We start from the raw sequence: 22,162 nt of genomic DNA, 5'->3' as shown, positions 1-22,162 counted from the left end.
TTCGAGTGGCAAAAATTCTGATTTCTCCATGCATTTGTGGCATATATCGATGCACTAGATCTACGCCGCGTTGCTATCATGGATTCTCTTCCCACCCTCTCGGTGATTGCCATAGCATGAGGGATGCTTGCCCGGTCGGCCGTCGTGACGTTGGTGCCGCCCTGGTCACGGTTCCGACATGTCTCGCCATCAAGCCCACACCATATGATCCATGTCATTCCCTGACAATCCCGAGTGCGCATCACACCCCTCGGCAAGATTCTTGCTTCAACGAGAAAGGCAGCACCTGTAGGAGTTGGGACCGGGGCATTGTCCGCTGCAAGAGAACAACACGATAGTCAGCAGGTGCGCGAGCAGAGAAGACCCCGTCCGGCCGCGCATCCAACCAACTTACGACACAAAGCTGGTGCTGCAGAGCCCGCTGGCCGTGCCCATGCAGTACCCGCGGCTGGAGCTGCACCTGGGGAAAAGGCAGCACTTGACGTTGTTGGGGTCGTTGGGGCAGGCCCCGACGACTGGCTGGCTGCCGCCGCGGTTTCCACACCACGTGGTGGTCTGGCAGGTGCCCTGGTACTGTTGGCGAGAACGGCGGTGAGGTTAGTCGCTGCGTCCAAGGAATCATGCCTGTGGCAGCTTACCCCTTGGGCTTGGCAGAGGTCGTTGATGGCGGCCGTGGAAAGTCCAGCCAGCAGCGGGATGGCGACGAGGAGCGACTTCATGTTGATTGATCAGGATTGCTGCTATCTGCGAGCTTGTTGGTCTGCGTGTTGAGGAATCGGTCCTGGTCTCATTGTTCAAGCATACCAAAGCGGCGTACTTATACACTTGGGCATTGCGCCAAAACTTCTTGTCACCCTATTCTCTCAACCCTTCGTGTCGGACAAATGTTTGCCAAACGCTTGCCACCACCACCTCTCGCCATCTACCACAGTCTTCGGGACCCTGCCGACATCCGGATGCTAGCCTATAGGCCCAGGTAAAGGTATTGATCTTTCAGCTCATGCGGGACAGATTAATTGGTGGCAAACATGCAGTTATCCGACCTGCTGTGCCTGGACGGTGCAGAGCTGCCAACCCCGCGTACGAGCCCGGTCCCGCATCGGTGTATCGAGCCAAGGGGTCTGGACCATGCGCTAGGGGCCGGGGCTTTTCTCGGCCTAGGTCAGGGGCCCACCTCATGCGTAGCATAAAGGTCGAGTTGTGCTCCTCTCCTGCCTGTTTGGGCCGAGGTTAGTGATCTAAGCGGCTAGGTAACAGCCGATCATCGTCCACCCGGGAAATCCGCCAACCCGGGTGGTCAAGGCCGGCTAAATTGGGAGAGAGAGGTAGTGCCGAGAAAAGCAAAACAGAGTTCGGGTTGCCAGCAAAGTCGCTACTATTTCCAGATATCAGTATTTGGCTTGCAGATAGCCAGCCTTTCGCAATGGTGACCCCTTTGGGAATTTGACGTGCAGGCAGGCCGTGAGCCCAGTAAGATGTCTCCGGAGAGCATTGCCAAGCTCTACGCGGGGGGTACTTTGACGCGAATAAGGCGCGAGCCTCGCCGCCCCTGTCGGAGGCGACCTCGTAGCGCACCCCGAACTTGCGCAGCCGATGGGTGGTGTCCTGCTCGCGGCATGGCAGGAGGGTCACAAAAGAAACGCCGTGGAAGAAAAAACGCAGACAGAAAAACAAACGCAGGGGGGCGAGCCGGGCCAAGCAGGCGGGAACGTGAGAGAAACGAGCAAGCAAGACGAAGACGGGGAGGGAGACAGCGAGAAGAACGACATGGCGGGTGAGCTAGAGAGCTTCATGCTGGGATATCAAGCAGTGCAAACGGCTGCTATGCACATTCTTGGAAACCCTATTGCCCATGTATTCTATCTTACACCTGGGTATAGTCTGCGGACTGCCATAGGTGCCCTCCGAGACTAGGAGTTGGCCTCACTTCCCATTCACCTCGTCTGAGGCCCTTCGTTGAAGTGCTTGGAAATCTCCTTCCCCAGCCCAGGTATCAACCAAGTCGCCGGGCGCACACCGGCGTGAGTATCGACAGCATTCTCCGGAGCCGCTGCGATGGTCTTTTGCGAGGGCAGTTCAATGTGTGCGGGTGGACACACATCCTCTCCTGCCAGTTCGTGGTAGCTATTCTCTTCCATAAAGGGGTTTGCAACCGCTCTGGTCTTCTGCGAAGCCGGTTGAATATGTGCGGGCGGATAAATATCCTTTCCTGCCAGTTCGTGGTATCTATTCTCTTCCACAAGGGGCGTTACCATCGCGCCGGTCTTCTGCGGGGCCGGCTTAATGTGTGCGGGCGGACATATATCTTCTCCTGCCAGTTCGTAGTAGCTGTTCCCTTGGACGAGGGGGCTTACGACCGCGCTGGCAGATTGGCAGATTGTTTGCGGTGGCTTGCAATCAGTCCTTGCGGCTGCGGAGGTGGGACATGGTAAGAATCTGGCCATGTCCAGCACCGACAGAGATGCCGGCCAGCCCCCATAGGCTGTTTGGGCGCTCTCAACAGTTGGTGTAGCCATCGGTCTGGGCGCTGGTTGGGTCTCCGTGACAGCGAAATGGTACGGGTGATGTGTAGGCTGCGCTGACTGGTTCTGGGCCGCCGGGCGTCCGACCCCATCAACAGGTTGCATGCTGATATTGGTCAACGTGGTCATTGCCAGGACTGGGTCCGGCCTGTATTGAGTCGCTCCAAAGCCTCCCGAGGCATTGCTGGTGCTTTCCACGGGAGAAGGAATTGGGGCTGGAGCTGAATGGCCAGACACAGTGAATGTCTGGGTATATGGGAGCTGGAACGGCACCTGTGGCGTGTCACAAGGTGGTACGCAAGCCGACGCGGCCATTGGTGGTCGCACGATTGAGCCGAACCCATGAACGGGCGAGGAGACCGAGGACATGGGTGAAGGCACATATGCTACGCTGTAAGTGGTGGGCGAAGGCGCGTAGCCTGCATTCTGCTGCTCATGTTGCGCTGATGCCGGCGGCGGAGGTCCTGGCGGGGGCGGAGGCATATTTCCTGGTGCCATAGCAGGCACTGCCTGGGGCCATGTCCCTGCCGTGTGAATAGCTGGCGCCGGGATTGAGTGACTCTGTGCGACCGGCCCTGGAGCAGTGCCGCCAGCTACCAGTCCCGGAATAGGTCCGTATGGGGCATATCCATGAACTTGCTGGGGCTTCTGTCCGGGGGCAGCTGAGAGAGGAGGTTTCTGGGCGGCACAGTACGAACCAGGCACAGGCCCAGCCGAGCGTGTCGGGACGTACTCTGAGGCGATCTGAGAGGGCGGATACGCTTGCTGCGTGTACGGGGGAGCATGCTGCTGTGGCCGGAATGGAGGCTGAGGAGGCAGGCGCCCGAATTGCCCTGGAGGAGGCGGAAAGTATGGCGTGCCACTAGCAGAGTTCATGGCTGGTAACAGCGCGCGGATGAAGTAGAGATGCTGAGAGCATGCGACGTGATTCTTGGCGTGGTGGAGGGGGAAAGGCAGGTTTTGAGAGCGGAAACAGGGCCTTCAGCTGCGGCTGAGGTCAAGCTTGTGCGCCACCTGTTTGGGCCCCTCCAAGGACGTGCCCAGCGCTAGGAGGCTCTGCTTCTATTGGTCAGCCGCCAGCCCCCGTCAAGGGCTGGGTGAGCCCTTTGCACCTTCCCTGGCTGAACCAGGAAACCACGAGGAAGGAGGGGGTGCTGCGAGCCCAAGGGCTTACCATCAACACCGCAACCCATGGTTCCAAGCGGCCTCAGATACCTGACAATTGAGATCCCCTGCATGTTCACCAGACAAGATGGCATCGCCCCCTGAGCCAGAGCTGTGGAAGCGGCCATACCCTCCAATGAGACTGTTTGGCAGCCCGAATCCTGTCATTTTCGAGTGCCAGGAAGAGCGAGAGCTGGATTACACCAGCCGGTGGTATCGACTCCCCGATGTCCCAGACTTCCTCGCCTGCACCCTGTGCCACAAGATGTACATCGTGGACACCGCCATCGAGCCGTCCTTCGAGGCCGTGGAGCTGCCCAGGGGCCGCTGCCACTTCAACGTGTCGCGACTCACCAGGTCCCTGGTGCCGGCCGCCTGCCGTAGCGGCGACGTCCAGCCCATCCGAGAATTCGCAAAGCGGCGGCTGCAGATCCAAGACTGCCAGGGCCACAGTGGCGTCGGCGCCGAGGCCGAGGTCAAGTGGTTCAGAACCAGGGACCCGCGGCTCGACTGGTTCGCGGCGTGTGAGGCCTGCAGCGAGGACATCTTGCAGGGCACGCCGTTCCGTGCCCGTTTCGTCGCCGCCCCGGCGCAGCCCGAGGGCGAGATCTGGGCCTGCGACATTTGCGTCCCTTACATCAAGCGCGCCCTCCTCCGGTTCTCGTCGCTGCCGGGCGACCTCTGGGACAGCTTCGTCGAGGCGGCAAACCGCCGCGCCCATCTCCCCAAGTGCGAGGGCGTCCCCGTCGAGAAGCCTGCGGGACTGCAGGTGTTGCAATGGTACCGCCCGACGGCGGAGACACCGGGAGACAAGGCGCAGGAGCTGGTGCTGTGTGAGGCCTGCTTTTGCGACAAGGTGTCCCTGACCAGCCTTGAGAGCGGGTTCGAGGTGGTCTCGCCGCCGCAGCAGCAGCAGCAGCACGTCCTGGACCTCCTCATGGCTCGACTGGGCACCGCCCCGACCACAACCACAACATGCCTCGGCACCACGCTCCCCACGACGGCGGCGTTCGCCTCGGCCGCGGGCATGCAAAGCCTCGACGTCCTCCGCACGGCCGCGCGCACCATCGTGGCCAGCCCGCCCTGCACCGAGTCTGGCGTCGTCGGCGGGACCTGGTTCGCGCTCCAGAGCGGCAACGGGACCCCGGCCTCGCCCGACTTTGCCGTCTGCGCGGCGTGCTACGCCGGCTGGATCGAGACGTGGGGACTGACGGGTTTCTTCACGCCCATCGGCGGCGGCGCAGCCCGCCTCTGCAACCTAAACCCGGCGCACCCGCGGTTCCAAACTCTGCTCCCGCGGCTCGGCGAGGCTGTTGAGACGGGCGTGTGGGCGCCCTTTTTGGCGGCCGCGCGGACCTGGGCCCACGTCCCGCCCTGCCCGCGATCCGACATGGCGGCCGGCCGGCGCTGGTGGGGCCACGACGACTGCACCGTCTGCGAGGAGTGCCAGCTGTCCTTTTGCGCCGCGACCGATGGCGGCGCCGCCCTGTCCGCGTCCCTGCCGCTGCGCGGCGGGGTGGTGGTGGCGGCGGAGCGCATGTGCTGCATGTACTCGCCGCGCATGCGCCAGCAGTGGCTGCTCGCGTGCGAGCGGGGGAGCCCCGAGGGCCTGGTGGCGCACTCGAGGCAGCGGCTGGCGGTGTACGCGCAGACGATCCCGCAGATCAGGTTCCTGAAGGGGATGCAGGAGCTGCAGATGGCGCAGGCGATGCACAACGGCCTGATGAGCACCATGTATTCCGGCATGGCCAGCTTCCGCGAGGTAAGTTTCCTGGTCGTCCATCTCCGCCTGACTTGGCGACTCTCCCTTCCTCAGGCCGCGAGTTAAACTGATGGAATCTTTCTGTTCAGGTTTCGGGGATTACGGATGGACACTTGCACGGTAGCAACACTCTCGGGTGGCACAGCACCGACGAGGGAGCGACTAGTGCTGCTTTCTCGCAGAAGATGTCGGCCGGCATGGCAGCGTCAAATGGCCCTCTAGCGCAAATTATGCATCTGGCCGCAATTTGGGAGGAGTGGGAGTAGGCGAGTGGACGAAGGGTGTCGGCATGCCAACGGATTGTTTGCTACACGCCCCGAACAAAGCTGTTAGGTGTGATAGATACAAGTCTGGGTCGCCCTCGCATCCCGGTATGGAAACAGGAGAGAAGGATTTGATTGGGGCAAGAGAGAAGAGTTTGGTTCGACCAATCGTCCAGGTGCTTTTTCGAGCCGGGGTGAAGAGCCTTTGGCCGAGTTCCTGAGAGGCGATGGAGGGTGGATTTTCTTTCGTCCGAAATAGCCTCTCTTGAGACGGGGCTCGCACGGCACAACCCCCATGCAGAATTTCAGTTCAGAATCCCGTGATCCTCCTTGACAAAATGGGCAGCCCGCTCTGCCAATCCCAACACGGTGCTTGTCAGCGTGCCCTGCGGAATCAGCGGGAACACACTCGCATCCACAACCCTCAGACCCTTGACCCCGTACACCTCGAATCTCTCATCCACGACACCGCCCTTGTCCCTCGCCATCATGGCGTTGCTCCCCGAATGATGGTACGCCAGCATCAAATACCTACTCACGAACCGGTCCACCGCCGCGTCGTCGCCCTCGGCCAGCTCCCGCGCGGTCGGGTACCCGGGCTGCGTCAGCGGCTCGCCGTCCTCGTCCAGCACCAGCAGGTCCCGCAGCGGCGGCGCGCGCGCGACGGCGACCAGGTGGCGGGCCATGAGGCGGTGCACGGCGCGGTCGAGCGGGTGCGCCAGGTAGCGCGGGTCGAGGCGCGGCTGCAGGACCGGGTCGGCCGACGACTGGAAGTGCACGGCGCCGCGGCTAAAGGGGTGCTGCTGTATCGAGATGAGGGTGAAGTAGTTGAAGCCGTCACCCGGGCTGGCGAAGATGCGCGCCGAGTCGTTGTACAGCCACGGCATGATGCCCGCCCCGAGGCCGATCTCCTGCGCCACGTGGCCCGTCGCCAGGCCGGCCTTGAGGAGCGCGTGCTGCGCTTCGAGTCCGGGGGATGGCGTGGCGGCGTCCAGGAACGGCAGCAGGTCGGACATGGAGCCGCCCAGCTGCGCGAGCGTGAGGAGGGCGCTGCTCCCGTTGACGGTGGCCAGGGGCCCCGTCCGGGAGTCGACGTACTGCGCCTTTGCGGCGGCGAACAAGGCGCCGCCGTCGGCCGCGAGGTCGTCGGCCGTCGCGATGCCGGGGCGGACGCGGAACCCGAGCGGCAGCTGCAGGTGGTTCTGGAGGTTCTCGCCGACGTTGGGGTTGCGCACCACGCAGGGGATGGACAGGGTGGCGAGGTGCGTGCAGTTGCCGACGCCTGACAGCTCGAGCAGCTTGGAGGACTGCATGGCGCCCGCCGACAGGATGACCTCGCGGGTGGCGGTTGCTGTAAAGGTGCGGTTGTTTTGCATGTACGAGACCCCGGTGGCCTTTGGCCGAGTCCCGGGGGTCGTGTGAAGAAGGACCTTGGTCACGAACGCGCCCGTTTCGACGTGGATGCCGTTGGGATTCCGACGCAGCGCATCCGCCAGGTACGTGTTCGCGGGGTAGCTGCGCGCCACGGTTCCAGGGTCGATGTTGAACAGGTTGGTAAAGCCGCCACCCACCACCCCGTCGTATGGGTCGCCGTCGACAGCCGCGCCCAGGTTCGCGTACGTACGCGGCCACGCCTCCACCAGGGGCCCGTACGCCGCGGGGAACGAAGTGACGGTCGGGCCGCTGTCGCCGTGCGCCGACTCGTTGACGTAGCCCGTCTGCAGGTCGCGCTCCTCCCTGCTGCCGCACGCAAACGGCACGAACCGCTCCGCACGCTTCAGGAAAGGCCGGAATGCGTCCCAGGACCACAGGCGCCGCCCCGCCCCTCCCAGCAGCGACGCCCAGTCGGCGACGTTGCGCCGCGAGTTGGGCGTCCAGAACATAAAGTTGACCGCGGTCCCGCCGCCCAGCCCCTTGCCGGCCATGTGGCGGTGCGCGCGCCCGTCGAGCCGCGCCTGCGGGACGCTCTCGTAGTCCCAGTGGTACGTCCTGTTTCCGTACAGCGTCCCGAAGCAGCCGGGGCACTCGACGTTGACGTCCCCGACGTGGGACCCGCCCGCCTCGAGCACCAGGACCGTGACGTTGTGGGTGTGGGTTGCTTCTGACAGGCGGGACGCCACCACGAGGCCTGCGCCGCCGCCGCCGACCACGATGAAGTCGTAGGTCGCGGTCGGGTCCGCGACGGTCGCGGCGGCGAGGGTGAGGAACGCGATGAGGGGGCGCATGTTGGTGGTGATGCAGCCAGATCGTGCGTGGGGAGGGCGGCCCCGGACCGGGAAGCGGGGTTGGGCGTTATGAATGGCATCGCCATGGCTGATCGCTTCCTGTTACGTGTCGGAAGTATCCACCAATGTCGTCTACGGCTTTTGGTGCTTGCAGGTCAGCGTTTATGCACGTCGCGCCTCAGCGCCTCGGCTGCCATCATCATGCTGTGGCGGGATGTGGGCCAACCACGAGCGGATGCGGCATTGCTTGGGATACTTGGAGGCTTGGGTGCTTATTACTCCTTGGCCCGGGCGCCGCCAATCTTGGTTTCCCTCTGTCGTCCTAATTGTGAGGAAGCCGAGAGGGTGGGCGTCCTCGCGGACGGGAAGGGAGGGGGTCGCAGCCGGTCGCATACGTTAAAGTGAACCAGGCCGTGACAAGACCTGTGCGGTTATATCAGATATATGTTGAGGTGGAGACCTCGGGAGATCAATTGACGAGTCGTGCGAGGCCCTGTTCTGATTTCTCGCTGGACCCCACTGTAGATAGCTTCTCTTCCTGCAACGTGCACTTCCAAAGAGATATGACTCTAGCTACTATCAGTTTCGAGGTATTTGTAAATGTCATTTAGAATGATTTCTCCGCTTCTCTGATCCCTTGCTGCGATCAGGGCTGCATACTTAATGGCACGGCTAGGGCTAGGCGATGCGAGAGCTGTAACCCCCCCCCCCCACCCCCCCCTTAACTTACGATCACAAGGCGAGAATTAGGGTTAGGGTTGATAAGGCCGTTTATAGCCTCAACAGTATTGGCCCATGCATCATCGGCTTCCCGCCGGCTGAGGCCACTGCCTCTGAGCGCGCGCAAGGCAATTCTCTCAATTACCTCGCAGATCGATATAGTCGAGTCCCCAGTATGGAAATGCTGTCGTTGATCTCCACCTCGATGTTCGCGATCAGTGGGCATCGAAGGGCGGCTATGACGACGCCCAGCCTACCCTGGTTCTCTTCCATCACGCTGAGTATGCCGTTCTTAGTCATAGTGGCAGCGACGGCCGCGATGTCATCGTGGCATTGGGCGAGTGGGGTCCACTCGCTTTGAAGCGGCGGATTGGACATCTGTGCAACAAAGGAAATTAGTAATGCTCTTGTCAAAGTAGAGCTACGACCGGCGAGGACAGCGGTGGGCATAGTAGTGGTTGGTGGGCGGAATGGGGAAAGGGCGGACCCTGGAGCCCAGTAACCAGGACCATGTGAGTTGTGTGGAAGGGAGATGGGAGAAGGATGAGATGTTGCCAGTGATCTTTTTGTGCTGGCTGGCTGATAAATGGCAATGAAGTGCTCAAATAGGATCGCGCGCGATTAACTGCCTTGCTAGGCCTTGCTGTCCGGACGGAGCTTTGTTTTCGTTGCTCTTTTGTCGCTGATATGCTTTGGTTTTGCTCGGAGATGGAAATGCTTCTTTTTGAAGGTTGGTCGTTGGCTTGGAGCGTGGACGGGGTGTTTCATGGGAAGCGTAAAAATTTTTCTCTGGCCCACTTTCCACAGCTTTGACCACCGCTAATAGCGGCCGTGTAGTCTGTATCCTGCATGGTACTCAAGTGATATATATCTGAGCGGAATGTGTAGTTCTTCACGCCCTCCTGTGGTGTGGTTTATCCTAGTGTCCGATCTGCAAGTGGCCCGCTTTTGCATGTGGGGGACTTCGTGCTGTTTGTCTTGCACGCCGCCCTGCGGCGGCTGTCCCACCGGCCAGGATCTATACAACTTTAATTCAACATCGTGCTGCCAGAAAAAGACAATGGTGCCGCGGCTGGGTATCCGGAAAAGGAAAAGGCGATAAACTTGGGAAAATGAAAGTACAAAACGGTTGATTAGCATAATGAGACCATCCCGATCCGTTTCTTCGCACATAATTAGCACCAGCATTTCCAGAGACCAAGACTGTGATCCATGGCAACCCCAGCGGGAGGTGGCGCCTTGGCCTAAAAAGATGCGAGCAACTGTGTGGAACGTACATGACGCCAGGGCGTGCTCGGGTAGACGGACTAGGGGAGATAGGCCGAGACCTAACTGGCTCAAGACTTCGCTTGTGCGCGCCTTTCAAGGATTTTCCAAGAAATTCATGGGAATAGGAGGAAGAAGATTAATGGTAGAGAGTATAGGATGAGGAGTGGTCTCTATCATAGGAGAGCAGGGGGTGAGAGGACGGCTAATTAAATATAGGGATTCCCCTCATCAGCCAGCTCCTGCGATCAGTCATTTGTTACCGGCCGTTGACGCACTGCTCGTGTGTATCTCTTGTTTGTACTCCAAAGTCTGTGTGCTTGAAAACTGATGTCAAGCCCCCAAGAGGGCCTGAGCAGCAGATTTCTCGAACGAGCCTTCCAAATTGTTTGAATTGTTCTCCATGTAGACTAGTTAAAAGTTACTTTGGCTGCCATAAGCTGCAAGCTCGCTCTGTCGTTGACTCGAGGCGTGGTTTCTAATGAAAAGAGGAAAGCTCTACAGTGGTGTGATCTTGGCTGACAAAGGACCAATCAACATGCCTGGATTGGCATCCCAATTGAAGAACCTGGTAGCGCGCCATTCCGTCCCAATTGGTTGAGAAAATCCACATGCTGTGCCAGCTATGGTTCCCCACGAACGTCTGATGGTTGGTGTTGCTGAGAACCACAAAACTGCACCGTAACTCAAAACTCTAGTCCCAACGTTGCTTTCTCTCGGCATTGAATTCACAAACTCCGCGCTGAAGTTCTGCCTCTTTCCATCCGCGGCATCCCCGAAACCGGGTCTTGTAATATTCTAATGGCAAATAGAAGCCGTGTGGGTAGCATCAAGGTCTTTCTGAGCGTTAGTGGAGGCAAGGTTTGAGTCCGAAGTTGGGCGCGAGCTTGAAGGACTTATGTGGCCCCGTGGACCTCTCGCCAGCCCACTTTCCGGATTTTCGGCGAAAGGGGGCGCGGCCGCGTAAGGAAGCTTAGGTTTCTTGATCAGGCCGAGGAGGGGACCAAACGGCTGCTTATCGCAGGTGATTCTACCCAGCCGGTCTCCGGCGTGGCACACCACGCTCATCCGCTCGCCGTGCTGTTTGCGATAAAGGTCAAGCGCAAACAACGCAAGATGAGCCTGGCCAATGATGCCAAAAGGGGCGGCATGGATGGTATAACTGAACCAGAGTTTGTGCCGCAAACACCCAGGCAAATGAGCTGCCACCAGTCATGGCTAGCTTTGCGGGGATATAAAGCACTGCCGTTGACATGTGCCGGTGCCTGCAGAAAAAGAGATAGCGCCACAGATCAACAGAAGAGCGCCCCAGATCCATCTTGACGCCCAAGCCTACATCAGAGTCTCACCGTCGACGCAACATGCAACCGAGGCAGGTCCAACGACACAGGCCGGGGGAGGTGGTTGAGGGCAACCTGCTGATGGCGAGGACGCTGTACGAGTTCCGCGGCCTCGTGCACGGCGACGACGACCCCAGCGACCCCGGGATCAAGGTCATGGTGCACAAGTATCGGATCAAGACAATCGACCCCAGCGAGCCGCAGCACAAGTGGCGCGAGTGGACGGCGGGGAACCCCGTCTGGGTCTACAGGCACTGGCTGGGTCTGACTGCCGACTACACGGCGGAGGACCCCAGGGTGCAGCTAGCGAACCTACGGGAGGTGTGGCGGCGCGAGGCTAGCGCCGCATCTGCGCCCGAGGCACCGGAGGAGGGTCCACAAGCGGAGGAGGAGCCCGAGCCTACCTCTAGTCGGGCAGCGGACTCGGGGCAAGAAGCAGATGTGCTTGGATCCAGGCAGGAGTCACAGGGAGCGGAGAATGGGCAAGCAGCAGAGGCACCGAGAAGGAAGCAAGAGCCGGCTATGGCGGATTCTGAGCAAGCGCCGGCTGAGGCGGATTCTGAGCGAGCGCCAGAGGTGGGCGGCAAGGCGAAGAAGGGAAAGGGAAAGGGAAAGGGAAAGGGAAAGGGCAAGGGCAAGGAGGTGATGTGGGATTTGCCAATCCACCACCGTCGGAACTAAAAAGGCGGCGCCGCCGCGCCCATCAACCACAGCCACAGGTAGCTAGCAATGGGGGCTGAATGTCCCTGTTGGGGCGATAAATACGGGCACAATATTTTCATAGAATGGAAAAAAGTTTAGCGCTGCCTACAGCCACACCAGCCACCAAAAGCCCCAGTCCCCTACTGCTGCCGGCACGCGCCGCGCCCGCCGTGTGAACAGTCGTGGAGTTGACCATGGCGCGCACCGGCGTCGGCGCGGGGGCGCGGGCGCCGATGAGGTGGCCGAGCCCCGTCGGGGTGGCGACGGCCTCGAGGATGGTCGGGGCGGCGGCGGCGGTCCAGAAGACGGTGGCGGTGGTGGGGCAGAAGCCCCGGACGGTGACGTCCCAGTCGCCGCGGATGAAGGGCCGGGTGCCGACGAACTCGGGGCACTGCGTCGCGAAGCGGGCCCAGCTGGTCGAGATGGTGGACATCCAGCGCCAGCAGGACTCTGTGAAGTCGGCGTACTCGGACATGACCGACTGCGGCAGCCGTGTCGTGCAGTGCGACGACCCGGCCGGCTGCGTGGCCAGGTGCAGCGCCAGGGCGGCGGGAGCCGTGGGCGTGGCGTGCATGAGGCCGCCGGCCGAGCCGCCGAGCTGCTCCATGGTGGCCCAGCAGGCGAGGATGCGGCTGTTGGTCGTGAACTGGACCTGGGGCGTCGGGGTGGTGGCGGCGGCGGCGGCGGCAAAAACGGCCAGCTGAAGGTGCGGGGCTAGCGTTGTCTTCGGGGGCGGCGTTGTGGTGGCCGTCGCGGTCGGGAGACTTAGGGTGATGGCGGCGCGGAGGACGCCGGCGGCGGCCCCGCTGACGAGGAGGAGGACATGGAGGAGGAGGTGGAGGTGGGGGGTCGATGCGAGGCGGCGCATGATACCGGTGAGTGGCACTTTGCAGCAGCTCCCTCTGTCGGGACTGTCTGGGTGTTGCCCTGCGTGGCAGTAGGAACAGAGGAAACAGAAGAGGTCAGGGCATATGTTCCTTTGCCTCCGTGGGACCTTATACCCGAAACCAGCCTGACGACAGCTTCTCCCTTCCTCCCTTGCCTGACCATGACTTGCTCCCATTCATGCTGCCAATGCCAACAGGCAAACCTGACACTCTTGGATATACCTAGCGAATTAAGGGGATCGACGTGCGGGTCTCACGTCGACGGGACGGGGTCACTTCGCCTGGCGCATCCCTGTCGCACATCGCGGGATTTCCACCAGTCGCGCCCGGGGAAGAGCCCCCATCGGGCCACTGCCAGCGCCTCCACAGCTGCCAACGATACGTGCGGTGCAGGGGTCCTTCCGGGGCTTTTTAGGGCGTGGAGGTCTCGGTGGAGAGCCCCGATGGACGACCCAGCCGTTCGGAAGAATCAGCACTGACTGATTGATACAGGGGGCGCGAGGCGGGCCTTGTTCGATCCATGGTGCCACGGAGGCGACTGTATTAGAGGCCGCGGCCAATCATGCAGCCTGTGGATGGAACAATCTGGGCCCTACAGCTCTGCGTTGGGATGGCTGTCTCAAGTAGAGCCAAGGAGGATGCGAATGGGCTTTTGGGACATCGTATTCCTCAACCGCTGGCATTTTGACAGCCTTGGCAGGACCTGCCACACTGGGTGTCACCCCGCAGAGTATAGGAGAGTTTCCCGACTGACCCGTTCCTGGATCCTGCTCATGTTGCCCTCACAAGCTGGTGCCATGCTGAGAGTTACCCGAGTCACAAACAATGGCGTCACATGGTTCCACTGACAGTGCTGTCCGTCGGGCACAAGACGCGACACGACAGGCCATCGGCTGTGCGCGTCCAGAAGAACATCAGCAAGGTCGTTGCTATGGCTTTCTCCTCGGCGCCATCTCCGTAGCAGCGAGGTAAACTCTGATGCTCTGCAACATCGACACCCATCCACCGATCTACCCATCTACACTCAGCCTAGAACTAGAGCGTACATGTAGTATCCACCTCCCCAGCCATCCGCCTACACCCTTCTCAGAAATAGCATTTCGAGCCCCGAGATTTCCGCTTGCTGGTAGAAGCTCGCTAACCACAGAACAGACCTGTCCTTCGTCAGACGGAACCCTCGTACAAACGGCAGACTTTCTGACACTGCCGACGAGAATCCATCCAATGCCCACCAACAGGACAAGCACCGCCACCGCCTTGTCACGATACCCACGACCCCAATGTCGACACAGAGTATCACCAGCCGGCATCACAGCAGATGTGGCTGGTTGTCTCTCCGGGACAGCCTCCGGTACCTTGTGCTCTCGAGTCGGGGTCACATTCCCTGGCGTCGTAGCTGTCCAGTAGCCGTTGTCGCTGCAATCCGACCGCTCTCTTCTCCACCACCGTCGCGTAAATCTCAACCAGCCTCCCGCGACGCCGCAGCCGGCCTTGGCCACCGCCACGAGCCACGTATATGTAAAGCGACACGATGATAGCCGCCAGCAGCCAGCGAAACTTACATGGAGAGTGGATCGTGAAGCGCAAGCGCAAGTGCAGCTCCATGAACCGCCGAGTCTGCTACTAGTCGTACACCGCACGCCCGGAACGTCGTGGTCAGGGTGGACAGTGTCGTCTCTATCTTCATTATCCACTTTTGCTTTCTCGGCTGACGCCACGGGTGTGAAGCTGCGGGGAGAAGTTCTATGGCGCCGCAGCCCGAACGGAGCCATGATACCCAGTCACACACCGCAGGCAGTATTGGCTGTCAGCGGCAATTACACGCCGACCTCCTGCCGCTGTGGCTTGCAGTTCGCCGGCATTAGAGGCTAGGGCTTGTTCCTCTCCGAGTCAACATGGCGGTGCTTGCTAGCCCATGCTCGAGCTAGACATACACATATGTCTTGCACTTGTGCCCGGCGCCAAGGTATCTCGTAGGTACCTTTCTTTTCGCCAACCCTTACGTCTCGCCTGCCCATACTAGTCAGCGCCGCCTACGATTGCAGCTCGCCGCCGTCGCTGTGTTCGGGCACTCGGCTGTCTAGGCAGCCGGGGGGCGGCGGTGGGCGACGGAGGTCCGCTCGTAACTTACGGGATGTCGCAGGCAAATCGCTGCGAGCTTCACCAAATTCGAAACCCCCTTTGGCCCAGCCAAACGCCGGCCCAAAGTGCCCTCAGCTCAAAGTTCCAGGGCTTGGGTGGTTGACTTGCAGGTGCAACGGTGCCAATCCGCGTCTGCAGTCAGGCAAACCCGTCCGCACCTGTTCCGGCCGCGGGCGACGTCGAAGACAGCGGCCGATGTTAAACACTGTGACGGGACGTAGCGAAGGAATCCGGTTGCATTCGCTTCCTCCTCTGCTACGTAGAAAGCACATGTCCCTATTAACCGTGGCTGGCTATCCTGCAATATGAACCAACGTAAGCAGTATTGAGAAATGCGTGTCCCTGATACATCACTCCACGCTAGTTTGGCTGCAAGGCAGCATCTGACCTGGGTGTTCCGTTACGCTCCCCGGAAGTTGAATAGGGGTACACGACGTCCAACCTTCGCAAACAATTATGTCATCTCCTTCATACCATGAGATACATTTTCCTTCCCAGCGTTGCCCATCCCGTTGTAGAACTCCGTGTTGCTGTCTCCACGTGCCACTGGTGGAAAGCTTTGTGTCGTGTCCTTGCGAAATTTCTAGCAGCGGAAGAGTGGTGCCGGCGCGTGAGCAAGTCATGTCCGCGGGCGAAAAGGGTACTTATAAATTTGGGAACGCGTCTAGCCCCAAGCCTCCTTTTCCATGTCCCCGCCCCACGACATCAACACCTCAACGTCCAGCGAAATTGCGTGTAGCCATCAATCTCAGAACACTTCAAGAAAATTTCCCTCGCATTACGATGGTGAACAACAGCTTCAAAGCCGGCGACACGATATCCACAGAGCTTAAGGTCCACGGAGTACTATACGAAATACAGGCGGATGTTCTATACGACGACGAGCCCGACAGACTTTACCAGCACATCTTCGTCACGCCTCGGCGCGTCCTGGCGAAGCCAGCGAGCGGCACTGGGAAGGGGACCTGGGAAAACTGGAACACCAACGAAGACGTGCAGACTTCGATTGCGGTCGAGAGAAAAAGCGTATGGCGCATCCCAACCTCAAGGGAGGAAGACAGCGAGGAGGCAGTCGCGACTCCTACGGACCGGCACAAGAAGGGCAGCCCCGATAATTTACAGGCGGCTGCTGCACCGGAGCCCCAAATCACAACACCACGTAAGGATATCTAAGCTAGTGCACGCCTTGAAACTCAATCTTACGCCGCAAGAGTAAAGAAGGACAACGGGGCGAGGAAAGAGAGCAAGCGTGCAGGGAATGCTTGCTTTAGCACATGAGGGACACCAGCTACAAAGATTAGCGGATTAAGCTGGAATAGAAATCGGAAACCAGAAGATCATGGTGGCTGGTAACCGCGCTTACATGGGATTTTAGGCTTAACGCCTGACCGGGTGGGTGGAAATGGAGCAGCAACTCACTCTCGAGCCATAATTGTCTTCTTTGGAAATGGGAATGCGGAATATCACAAGATACGATATTTCATTACACTCTGTCATAAAGATAACAAGTCAGTGAATGGGTCGTTATTTTTCTTGTCGGACTGCCTGCCTGTACGCTACGGTCATCAAAGCCAGGGCGTTCACTTGTTCAGTCGCCGCAAACAACTACGTCACCTGCCAGCATACCACCCATTGCCCCATTACTCGAGCTACTTAAGGAGTGCTGAGCCTCCTTGAAAGATGGCAGGGGTGATTAGGAAAATCAACCCACAACCAAAGTTTTCGCTCCTCCCACGCCTAGGCAATGTCGTACGCGTTTCTCAAAGACGAGCCTGCTGCCTCTACAATGTACGATCCCAGCTCGCCAAGCGTCAAGATAGAGATTCAGGGGAGAGTGTACAAGGACGAAGACCCGGCGGAAGCTGGGCGGATCCTAGTCAAGATTGAAAAGTTCCGGCTCAGGTTAACGTTAAACACGGAAGAAAGCCACAACACACCAATGCAGCCCTATGCAAGTCTAACAAACCACGTATATATCAAGAGGGACATACTGTGGTACATACCAGAGGTCCAATGGCGAGAGTAAGTTAAAATAAACGCCAAATTTCAACAAGGAGGAGGGCAAGTTATAACAATGATGCTGACGCGTTATGCAAGATATTGCGGCGAAGACGAGCGGTGAAAAGGCTGTTGACGATGCAACGATACTGGGGGGTAACTGAGCAGGGTAAAAAAGAGTTCCGAATACCCCCAGATACAGCATGGAGGCTGTGGTAGCAGCAACGGAAGGGGACGATCACGCATAAATGTAACTTTACATTTAGCTGCATACACTCGGACATCGAGGCTCGGAAGGACTACTAATCTGATTGGTGTGAGAAGAGATGGAAATCCTTCCTGTGCCAGTTGGAAATTCGGAACGGTAGCCGGCCCCAGCACCTGTAAGCTAGGAGCCTTTCAGCTGGGTGTCTCGTCAAGCCGCAAAGCTGCAGCCCTTTCATGCATCCTCGCAACTAGCCCCGGTTTCGCGTATCCCTAGCAGCCGATTCGAGGCTGTCATAACGCGCCCGCCAAGCCCGCCTCGCTGCTTACTCTTAAGGGCCTTTTATTCTATCTAAGGCTGCCGAAACCCCACAAACGGGTCCCCGTTCAAACCCATGGGTTTTGGGTCCGGCTTGGACCCAAAAACCCCAAACGGGGACCCGTTTCCAAAACCGAAAAGACCCAACCCAAAAATTACCCAGAATTTGGACCCATTACCCAAAAACGGACCCACTGGGTAATGGGTCCCCGCCCCAAACGGGTCGTTTGGGTTTCCGCCAGCCTTAATACCCAGCAATACAAAAAAGAGCAAAGCATCAGATCAGGGAAATTATGCAGCACAAGGTGGGCGAACTCAGCACTGAGCACATGTCCCCCCGTGCCTTGCAGACGCGTCATGTCCTTCTCCTAAAGCAAGCTTTATGTAACGGATGCCAATCAATCTTTTCTTGCTTCCCATTGCGTGTCTTCCACTGACAATCCCCACCCATGCCCATGTCCTCGTCATGATATGCACACGATGTTATAATGCAGCTTTCCGGCAAGGGCGATGGCTCTCTGCAAGCAACCCTTCCTGCCGCCGCCGTCCACTGGCCTCTTAGGTCGAACTCGACAGTGAAGCCGTTTGGATCCTCGCTGCTCCTGCTCCATCTCCAAGTGTTGACGGTGCCGCAGCTAGTACTGACGGCGTTCCGCAGTGCCGCCTCCGGGTCTTCGGCGCGCCAATCCGGCCCGATGACGAGCCAGGGCAGTTGGGAGAACGGCGGGATGATCTGGTTGTTGTAGCACCGTGCCTGCGGCTGGGGTGCTGACTGGGCCAGGCCCGAGCCGAGGACGATGGCGAGCGGCGCGAATATCTGCCGATGTGAGGGGCTTGGCCAGAGGAGGAGCCACAGGCTCTGCAATAACCAGCTCCATTAACAACATCACTGCTCAGCCCTCGGAGCTTGGCGTTCTTGGAACGGCTAGCTCTCTCACGTAATTGCTTGTTATCACCGAGATTGGTTACAGCTATCTCCGGCACGAACTCGGTGAGGATACTGGCTGCGCTATCTCGGCTCTGGCTCGGGTTCAGCTCCAGCCAAATGGGGTGAGCTCGGCGCGAGTGACGTCGTCCAAGCCGACTCCTGACGACGCGTAAGACTGACCGCACACACTGCTCTGCTATGGCTAGGAGCAGACAGGCCGCGACGTTACTGTGATTGGAATTTCTGATGTGAGACAGTACTTCATGGGGGATGGACTCGATCCAAGGCGACATTTAGCCGATGTCAGGTCTTGGCAAATCTGGTGCATAAAAGGAAGCTTTCCCCCGTTGTTGATACAGAAGGAAGTGGAAACAGACCTTGGATGGCATCCTTATAATCCCAAAGCAAACAGAAGAAAAAACGACACAATAGCAAACACGATGCAGTTCAAGGTGATAGCCCCCACCCACGGGATGTCGCTAGTTCTCTCACTGACGGGCGTCAAAGATCTTCGCACCGCTCGCCGTCCTCCTCGGCTCAGGCATGGCGCAGGCGCCCGAGGCCACCTGCAGCCGGTCGCTGCCTGCGCCCGACCCTTACACGTGGAGGATCGGCGGAATCCGCAACTGGCTCAGCCAGAACCCGGAGGGGGCGCTGCGCGGCAACCTCGGGACCTGCGGCAGCGTCGGCAACTGGAGATGGACGCGGGACAGGGACGCCGCCCAGGCCGAGTTCACTCTAAACAGCAATGTGGACTGCGTTGTGCGTGCGGTCCAGCGGGCGGGTGGGCCGAGCAATCTCATCTGCGCTGTATAACGGACAAAGGGTGCAAGATAGGGTCTATTGTATGTTGAGCTAGATCTCTGAAAAAGAAAGGAGGACGGGCACAGGGCCGAGGGCCCTATGCCCTCCTTATATATAGTAAATTAGTAATCCTCTCTTTTGCAGGCGCGGTACTCGCTACCGCACCCCTGTCATTGCCGACGAGTGCTCGGTAAGCGTCTACCCTATGCGGCACCGGTGCCCGTGCAAATCGTCCGAGCCAAAGCCTGGAACAGTGTGCCGGCCCTTGGTGATAGCCTCCTTTGTGACACGCTGTGCGTTGATGTGGATGGGGGTAACCTTGGATAGGGGGTTCTTGAGTTTGGGTCGTTTGGTTTGTTGCAGGCTGTCGACATGTTGATGGTGTCGTTGGAGCCCCCTTCTTTTTGCTCGCAGTGTCACTCGTTTATCCAAAGGTGCTTCTAGGTAGTGCTGCAGCTAATATACTAAGCTAGAGATTTCCTTCGCTCCTGCCGTCCAAATGTGATGCGGTGCACGTGGTCTGCAGGTGGAGCGGAGCTGTCGCGCTTAGGGACTTCGCGTGACGGTCGTGCTGGGCCAACGAAATTTCAGACGAGACTACATGCGTTATATCGCTCCCATTCAATCGTCTGCTGCGTGACCGGACAGCGCTGGTTCCTAATCCCAATCTTGTCCCTTGATCCAAAAAACAATACGCCGAGTATTAATCGCTGATGCTAGACATAGACCACATTCGTCGCGTCCCGGCCGGTAAAGCACGCCTCCGACCTCTACCCTCTCCCAACCAAACATGGTGCTATCGGCCTCTGTGGCGGGACAGGAGTCCCCTGGCGGCTCTGCAAAACGTGCGAGAAACTGGACACAGAGGATCGTCAGTCCCGTTGTCGCAGAACCCAGAATACAAATCGTCCTTTAGCTCCGGCGCGGCCTTCGGTGGAAAGGCGGTTGATCTTGTTTGACGGTGCCAAACAACCGCCCACTTTCCTGTCGCTGTGGGCGCTTCCCCTAGGCGCGGCAGCTGGATTTGGTCTGATTGCTGGCAGGACATCACTAACCTTGGGCTCAAGCTCCACGGGAGTAGACGCGCCTCTCGAGACCTCTCCTTGTGACACGTCAGCGGGATCATATCTTGTAGTATTCCTCATCGGGTTCTTCGGAGGCATCTTGGCTAATGAACGCCGTTTTTACCTAAGCAGCACAATCGGATGACCTCGTCGGCCCTGGCCGAGATTGAGAAAGTTCTAGCACCGGCTACGATCAAACGCTCGATTACGTTCGAGTGCGTGGGTGTCTGTCATGCCGATGCGCCTCCTAGTGCGAGGGGCCCCTTGGACTTGCCGCGACTAGAGATCTGGCCCGGCCGCGGTCGGACTATGAGCTGAGCGGCACGACGGTACCCCGACACGAGGTAATGACGTGCCGCTTGGGTCGTCGGCGAATGAATCGAAGTGCAATAGCATTGGCGAATGTGTGCTAGGAAGTGACGGCGTCGACATTTGTCGTCAACGGGCCTGGCATGGATCAAAGCGCCAGTTTCGACGGTGGGCGGCCACAACCGGGCAGCGTTTGGCGTTGTGGAGGAGAAGATGCGAACGCCTGTCGGATGGCGAGAAACGCCCGCGCGGGTGTCTCTTGGTCTATGTGCTGGGGATATAAGAATCTGCGTCCCTCGTCGAGCATGGGAGCGAGAAGCTGTATCCTCATACGCCCAGGGACCTATCATCGGCCGCCATTCACTCTTTGAGGCATCACGCCACACACTCCTTCTTGGATAAAACCGATCATTGTCACTCCTTACGAGCACAAGCATTGGCTCCAGCGCCTGCCGGCACATTCCTTTCCCACCTAGCAAACACACTCTCCTTTGGTATATATCAGATCGGCAACGCCCAGACAAGATCATGGCTTCCTGGCGGACAGCTATGTCGTGCTAGCATGCTCTGGGCTGGAGCACAGCTTGCCTCAGCCCAGAGCTGCAGCCAGATGGGCGGCAGCGGAACAGCCTTCAAGGACAACAAGGGCAACCAGTACATGCTGGCCTGTAACAAGGACTTTGGTTAGAACGCCGATCTCGTCAGCATCGCAGCCTCAAGTTTCAAGGGCTGCTTCAACCTGTGTGGCGCCAACGCCAAGTGCCGCGTCTTCACCTACTACAAGGGCAAGTGCTACCTCAAGTCCCAACCGACTACCAACGCCAAGCTCGCCACAGTCGACCCTGGCAGCGGCACCGATCTTGTCTACCGCGTGGGATCCTTTGTCTCGTCGACGTGCGCCAGCCTGGGCGCCAACTATGTGGATCAGAATCAGCAAAAGTATGACGTTCTATGCAACCAGGACTTGTATGGGTCAGGTACGTATTCCTCTCGCACTTGTCTACTCGCCTGTTTCTTTTCACCTTTCACGTTGATACCGTTCAAACCCCATTTGGACATGCGTCTGCTGACTAGGAAGCCTCATGCTACCAGACATCAAGCAAGTCACTCTTGCTGGGGGCATGGATGACTGCTTCTACCAGTGCGGTATGACGGCCGGCTGCAACTCTTTTAGCTTTTACAAGCCCACCAAAATCTGCTTCATGAAGAAGTGGTCGTCCTCGGGCTCCAGCCCGCCTAGTGCCAACAGCAATATGGACAGTGGGCTGATGACAAGCGCGAGGCAGAGCTCTGGCGGTAGCTCTGGCGGCAGCGGCGGAGGCAAGAGCTGCGCGGATGTCACGGCGCAGGCCGGAGCAAAGTTCACGGTACCGGGCTGGCGGTCCTACACGGCGGCCTGTGGCAAAGACATCCCCTGGCAAGGAGACCTGGTGACCGTCACGGCAGCCTCGTTCACCGATTGCCTGGCCGCGTGCGACAAGGCAAGTGCCAGTGGCTGCACGGCTGTGTCGTACCTGTCGGATAAGTCGTGCTGGCTGCAGAG

General features: G+C 59.0%; 12 protein-coding genes across 12 annotated transcripts; 4 read left to right on the top strand and 8 right to left on the bottom strand.

Annotated features, from left to right (window-relative positions):
* Positions 1–7: 7 nt before the first annotated feature.
* GGTG_13067 (hypothetical protein) lies at positions 8–786 on the bottom strand. The gene is made up of 3 exons (XM_009230969.1): positions 639–786; positions 395–573; positions 8–316 (listed from the first exon to the last, which is right to left on the bottom strand). Exons 1-3 carry the CDS (start codon positions 717–719, stop codon positions 268–270), a joined length of 309 nt encoding a protein of 102 aa, XP_009229233.1. The 5' UTR covers positions 720–786; the 3' UTR covers positions 8–267.
* An 897-nt stretch (positions 787–1,683) lies between these two features.
* On the bottom strand, positions 1,684–3,446 carry GGTG_13066 (hypothetical protein). Its single transcript, XM_009230968.1, has one exon. The coding sequence runs from the start codon at positions 3,396–3,398 to the stop codon at positions 1,935–1,937; it is 1,464 nt and encodes a 487-aa protein (XP_009229232.1). The 5' UTR covers positions 3,399–3,446; the 3' UTR covers positions 1,684–1,934.
* A 203-nt stretch (positions 3,447–3,649) lies between these two features.
* Positions 3,650–5,901, top strand: GGTG_13065 (hypothetical protein). Its single transcript, XM_009230967.1, has 2 exons — positions 3,650–5,448; positions 5,538–5,901. The coding sequence occupies exons 1-2, from the start codon at positions 3,775–3,777 to the stop codon at positions 5,712–5,714; spliced, it is 1,851 nt and encodes a 616-aa protein (XP_009229231.1). The 5' UTR covers positions 3,650–3,774; the 3' UTR covers positions 5,715–5,901.
* A 26-nt stretch (positions 5,902–5,927) lies between these two features.
* Positions 5,928–7,957, bottom strand: GGTG_13064 (hypothetical protein). The gene has a single exon (XM_009230966.1). The coding sequence runs from the start codon at positions 7,934–7,936 to the stop codon at positions 6,017–6,019; it is 1,920 nt and encodes a 639-aa protein (XP_009229230.1). The 5' UTR covers positions 7,937–7,957; the 3' UTR covers positions 5,928–6,016.
* Positions 7,958–8,211: 254 nt separating this feature from the next.
* On the bottom strand, positions 8,212–9,168 carry GGTG_13063 (hypothetical protein; the record flags this gene model as incomplete). Its single annotated transcript, XM_009230965.1, has 3 exons — positions 8,212–8,359; positions 8,802–9,034; positions 9,082–9,168. 3 exons carry the CDS (start codon positions 9,166–9,168, stop codon positions 8,212–8,214), a joined length of 468 nt encoding a protein of 155 aa, XP_009229229.1.
* Positions 9,169–11,283: 2,115 nt separating this feature from the next.
* Positions 11,284–11,569, top strand: GGTG_13062 (hypothetical protein; the record flags this gene model as incomplete). The annotated part of the gene is made up of 2 exons (XM_009230964.1): positions 11,284–11,524; positions 11,559–11,569. 2 exons carry the CDS (start codon positions 11,284–11,286, stop codon positions 11,567–11,569), a joined length of 252 nt encoding a protein of 83 aa, XP_009229228.1.
* Positions 11,570–11,939: 370 nt separating this feature from the next.
* GGTG_13061 (hypothetical protein) lies at positions 11,940–12,832 on the bottom strand (the record flags this gene model as incomplete). The annotated part of the gene is made up of 2 exons (XM_009230963.1): positions 11,940–12,008; positions 12,074–12,832. 2 exons carry the CDS (start codon positions 12,830–12,832, stop codon positions 11,940–11,942), a joined length of 828 nt encoding a protein of 275 aa, XP_009229227.1.
* Positions 12,833–13,682: 850 nt separating this feature from the next.
* GGTG_13060 (hypothetical protein) lies at positions 13,683–14,623 on the bottom strand (the record flags this gene model as incomplete). The annotated part of the gene is made up of 2 exons (XM_009230962.1): positions 13,683–13,880; positions 14,006–14,623. The coding sequence occupies 2 exons, from the start codon at positions 14,621–14,623 to the stop codon at positions 13,683–13,685; spliced, it is 816 nt and encodes a 271-aa protein (XP_009229226.1).
* Positions 14,624–15,776: 1,153 nt separating this feature from the next.
* On the top strand, positions 15,777–17,115 carry GGTG_13059 (hypothetical protein; the record flags this gene model as incomplete). The annotated part of the gene is made up of 4 exons (XM_009230961.1): positions 15,777–16,152; positions 16,369–16,385; positions 16,735–17,015; positions 17,091–17,115. 4 exons carry the CDS (start codon positions 15,777–15,779, stop codon positions 17,113–17,115), a joined length of 699 nt encoding a protein of 232 aa, XP_009229225.1.
* A 754-nt stretch (positions 17,116–17,869) lies between these two features.
* GGTG_13058 (hypothetical protein) lies at positions 17,870–18,735 on the bottom strand (the record flags this gene model as incomplete). Its single annotated transcript, XM_009230960.1, has 2 exons — positions 17,870–18,331; positions 18,397–18,735. 2 exons carry the CDS (start codon positions 18,733–18,735, stop codon positions 17,870–17,872), a joined length of 801 nt encoding a protein of 266 aa, XP_009229224.1.
* Positions 18,736–18,832: 97 nt separating this feature from the next.
* Positions 18,833–19,573, top strand: GGTG_13057 (hypothetical protein; the record flags this gene model as incomplete). Its single annotated transcript, XM_009230959.1, has 3 exons — positions 18,833–18,894; positions 18,950–19,204; positions 19,391–19,573. Exons 1-3 carry the CDS (start codon positions 18,883–18,885, stop codon positions 19,571–19,573), a joined length of 450 nt encoding a protein of 149 aa, XP_009229223.1. The 5' UTR covers positions 18,833–18,882.
* Positions 19,574–21,120: 1,547 nt separating this feature from the next.
* On the bottom strand, positions 21,121–21,715 carry GGTG_13056 (hypothetical protein; the record flags this gene model as incomplete). Its single annotated transcript, XM_009230958.1, has 3 exons — positions 21,121–21,285; positions 21,398–21,534; positions 21,691–21,715. The coding sequence occupies 3 exons, from the start codon at positions 21,713–21,715 to the stop codon at positions 21,121–21,123; spliced, it is 327 nt and encodes a 108-aa protein (XP_009229222.1).
* Positions 21,716–22,162: the final 447 nt, after the last annotated feature.

Source organism: Gaeumannomyces tritici (assembly GCF_000145635.1).
Source record: "Gaeumannomyces tritici R3-111a-1 unplaced genomic scaffold supercont2.10, whole genome shotgun sequence".
NCBI lineage: Eukaryota > Fungi > Ascomycota > Sordariomycetes > Magnaporthales > Magnaporthaceae > Gaeumannomyces > Gaeumannomyces tritici.
Note: the sequence above shows the minus strand (reverse complement) of the source record. Positions and strands in the feature narration are given on the sequence as shown.

What these genes read in the sequence shown, in the direction of transcription:
- GGTG_13066 (XM_009230968.1), bottom strand. Translation starts at nt 3,398, where the DNA reads ATGAACTCTGCTAGTGGCACGCCATACTTTCCGCCTCCTCCAGGGCAA.
- GGTG_13067 (XM_009230969.1), bottom strand. Translation starts at nt 719, where the DNA reads ATGAAGTCGCTCCTCGTCGCCATCCCGCTGCTGGCTGGACTTTCCACG. An exon ending in ACCTCTGCCAAGCCCAAGGG is followed by an intron (nt 574 to 638) that starts GTAAGCTGCCAC and finishes TCTCGCCAACAG; the next exon opens with TACCAGGGCACCTGCCAGAC. An exon ending in TGCAGCACCAGCTTTGTGTC is followed by an intron (nt 317 to 394) that starts GTAAGTTGGTTG and finishes GTTCTCTTGCAG; the next exon opens with CGGACAATGCCCCGGTCCCA.
- GGTG_13065 (XM_009230967.1), top strand. Translation starts at nt 3,775, where the DNA reads ATGGCATCGCCCCCTGAGCCAGAGCTGTGGAAGCGGCCATACCCTCCA. An exon ending in GCATGGCCAGCTTCCGCGAG is followed by an intron (nt 5,449 to 5,537) that starts GTAAGTTTCCTG and finishes CTTTCTGTTCAG; the next exon opens with GTTTCGGGGATTACGGATGG.
- GGTG_13064 (XM_009230966.1), bottom strand. Translation starts at nt 7,936, where the DNA reads ATGCGCCCCCTCATCGCGTTCCTCACCCTCGCCGCCGCGACCGTCGCG.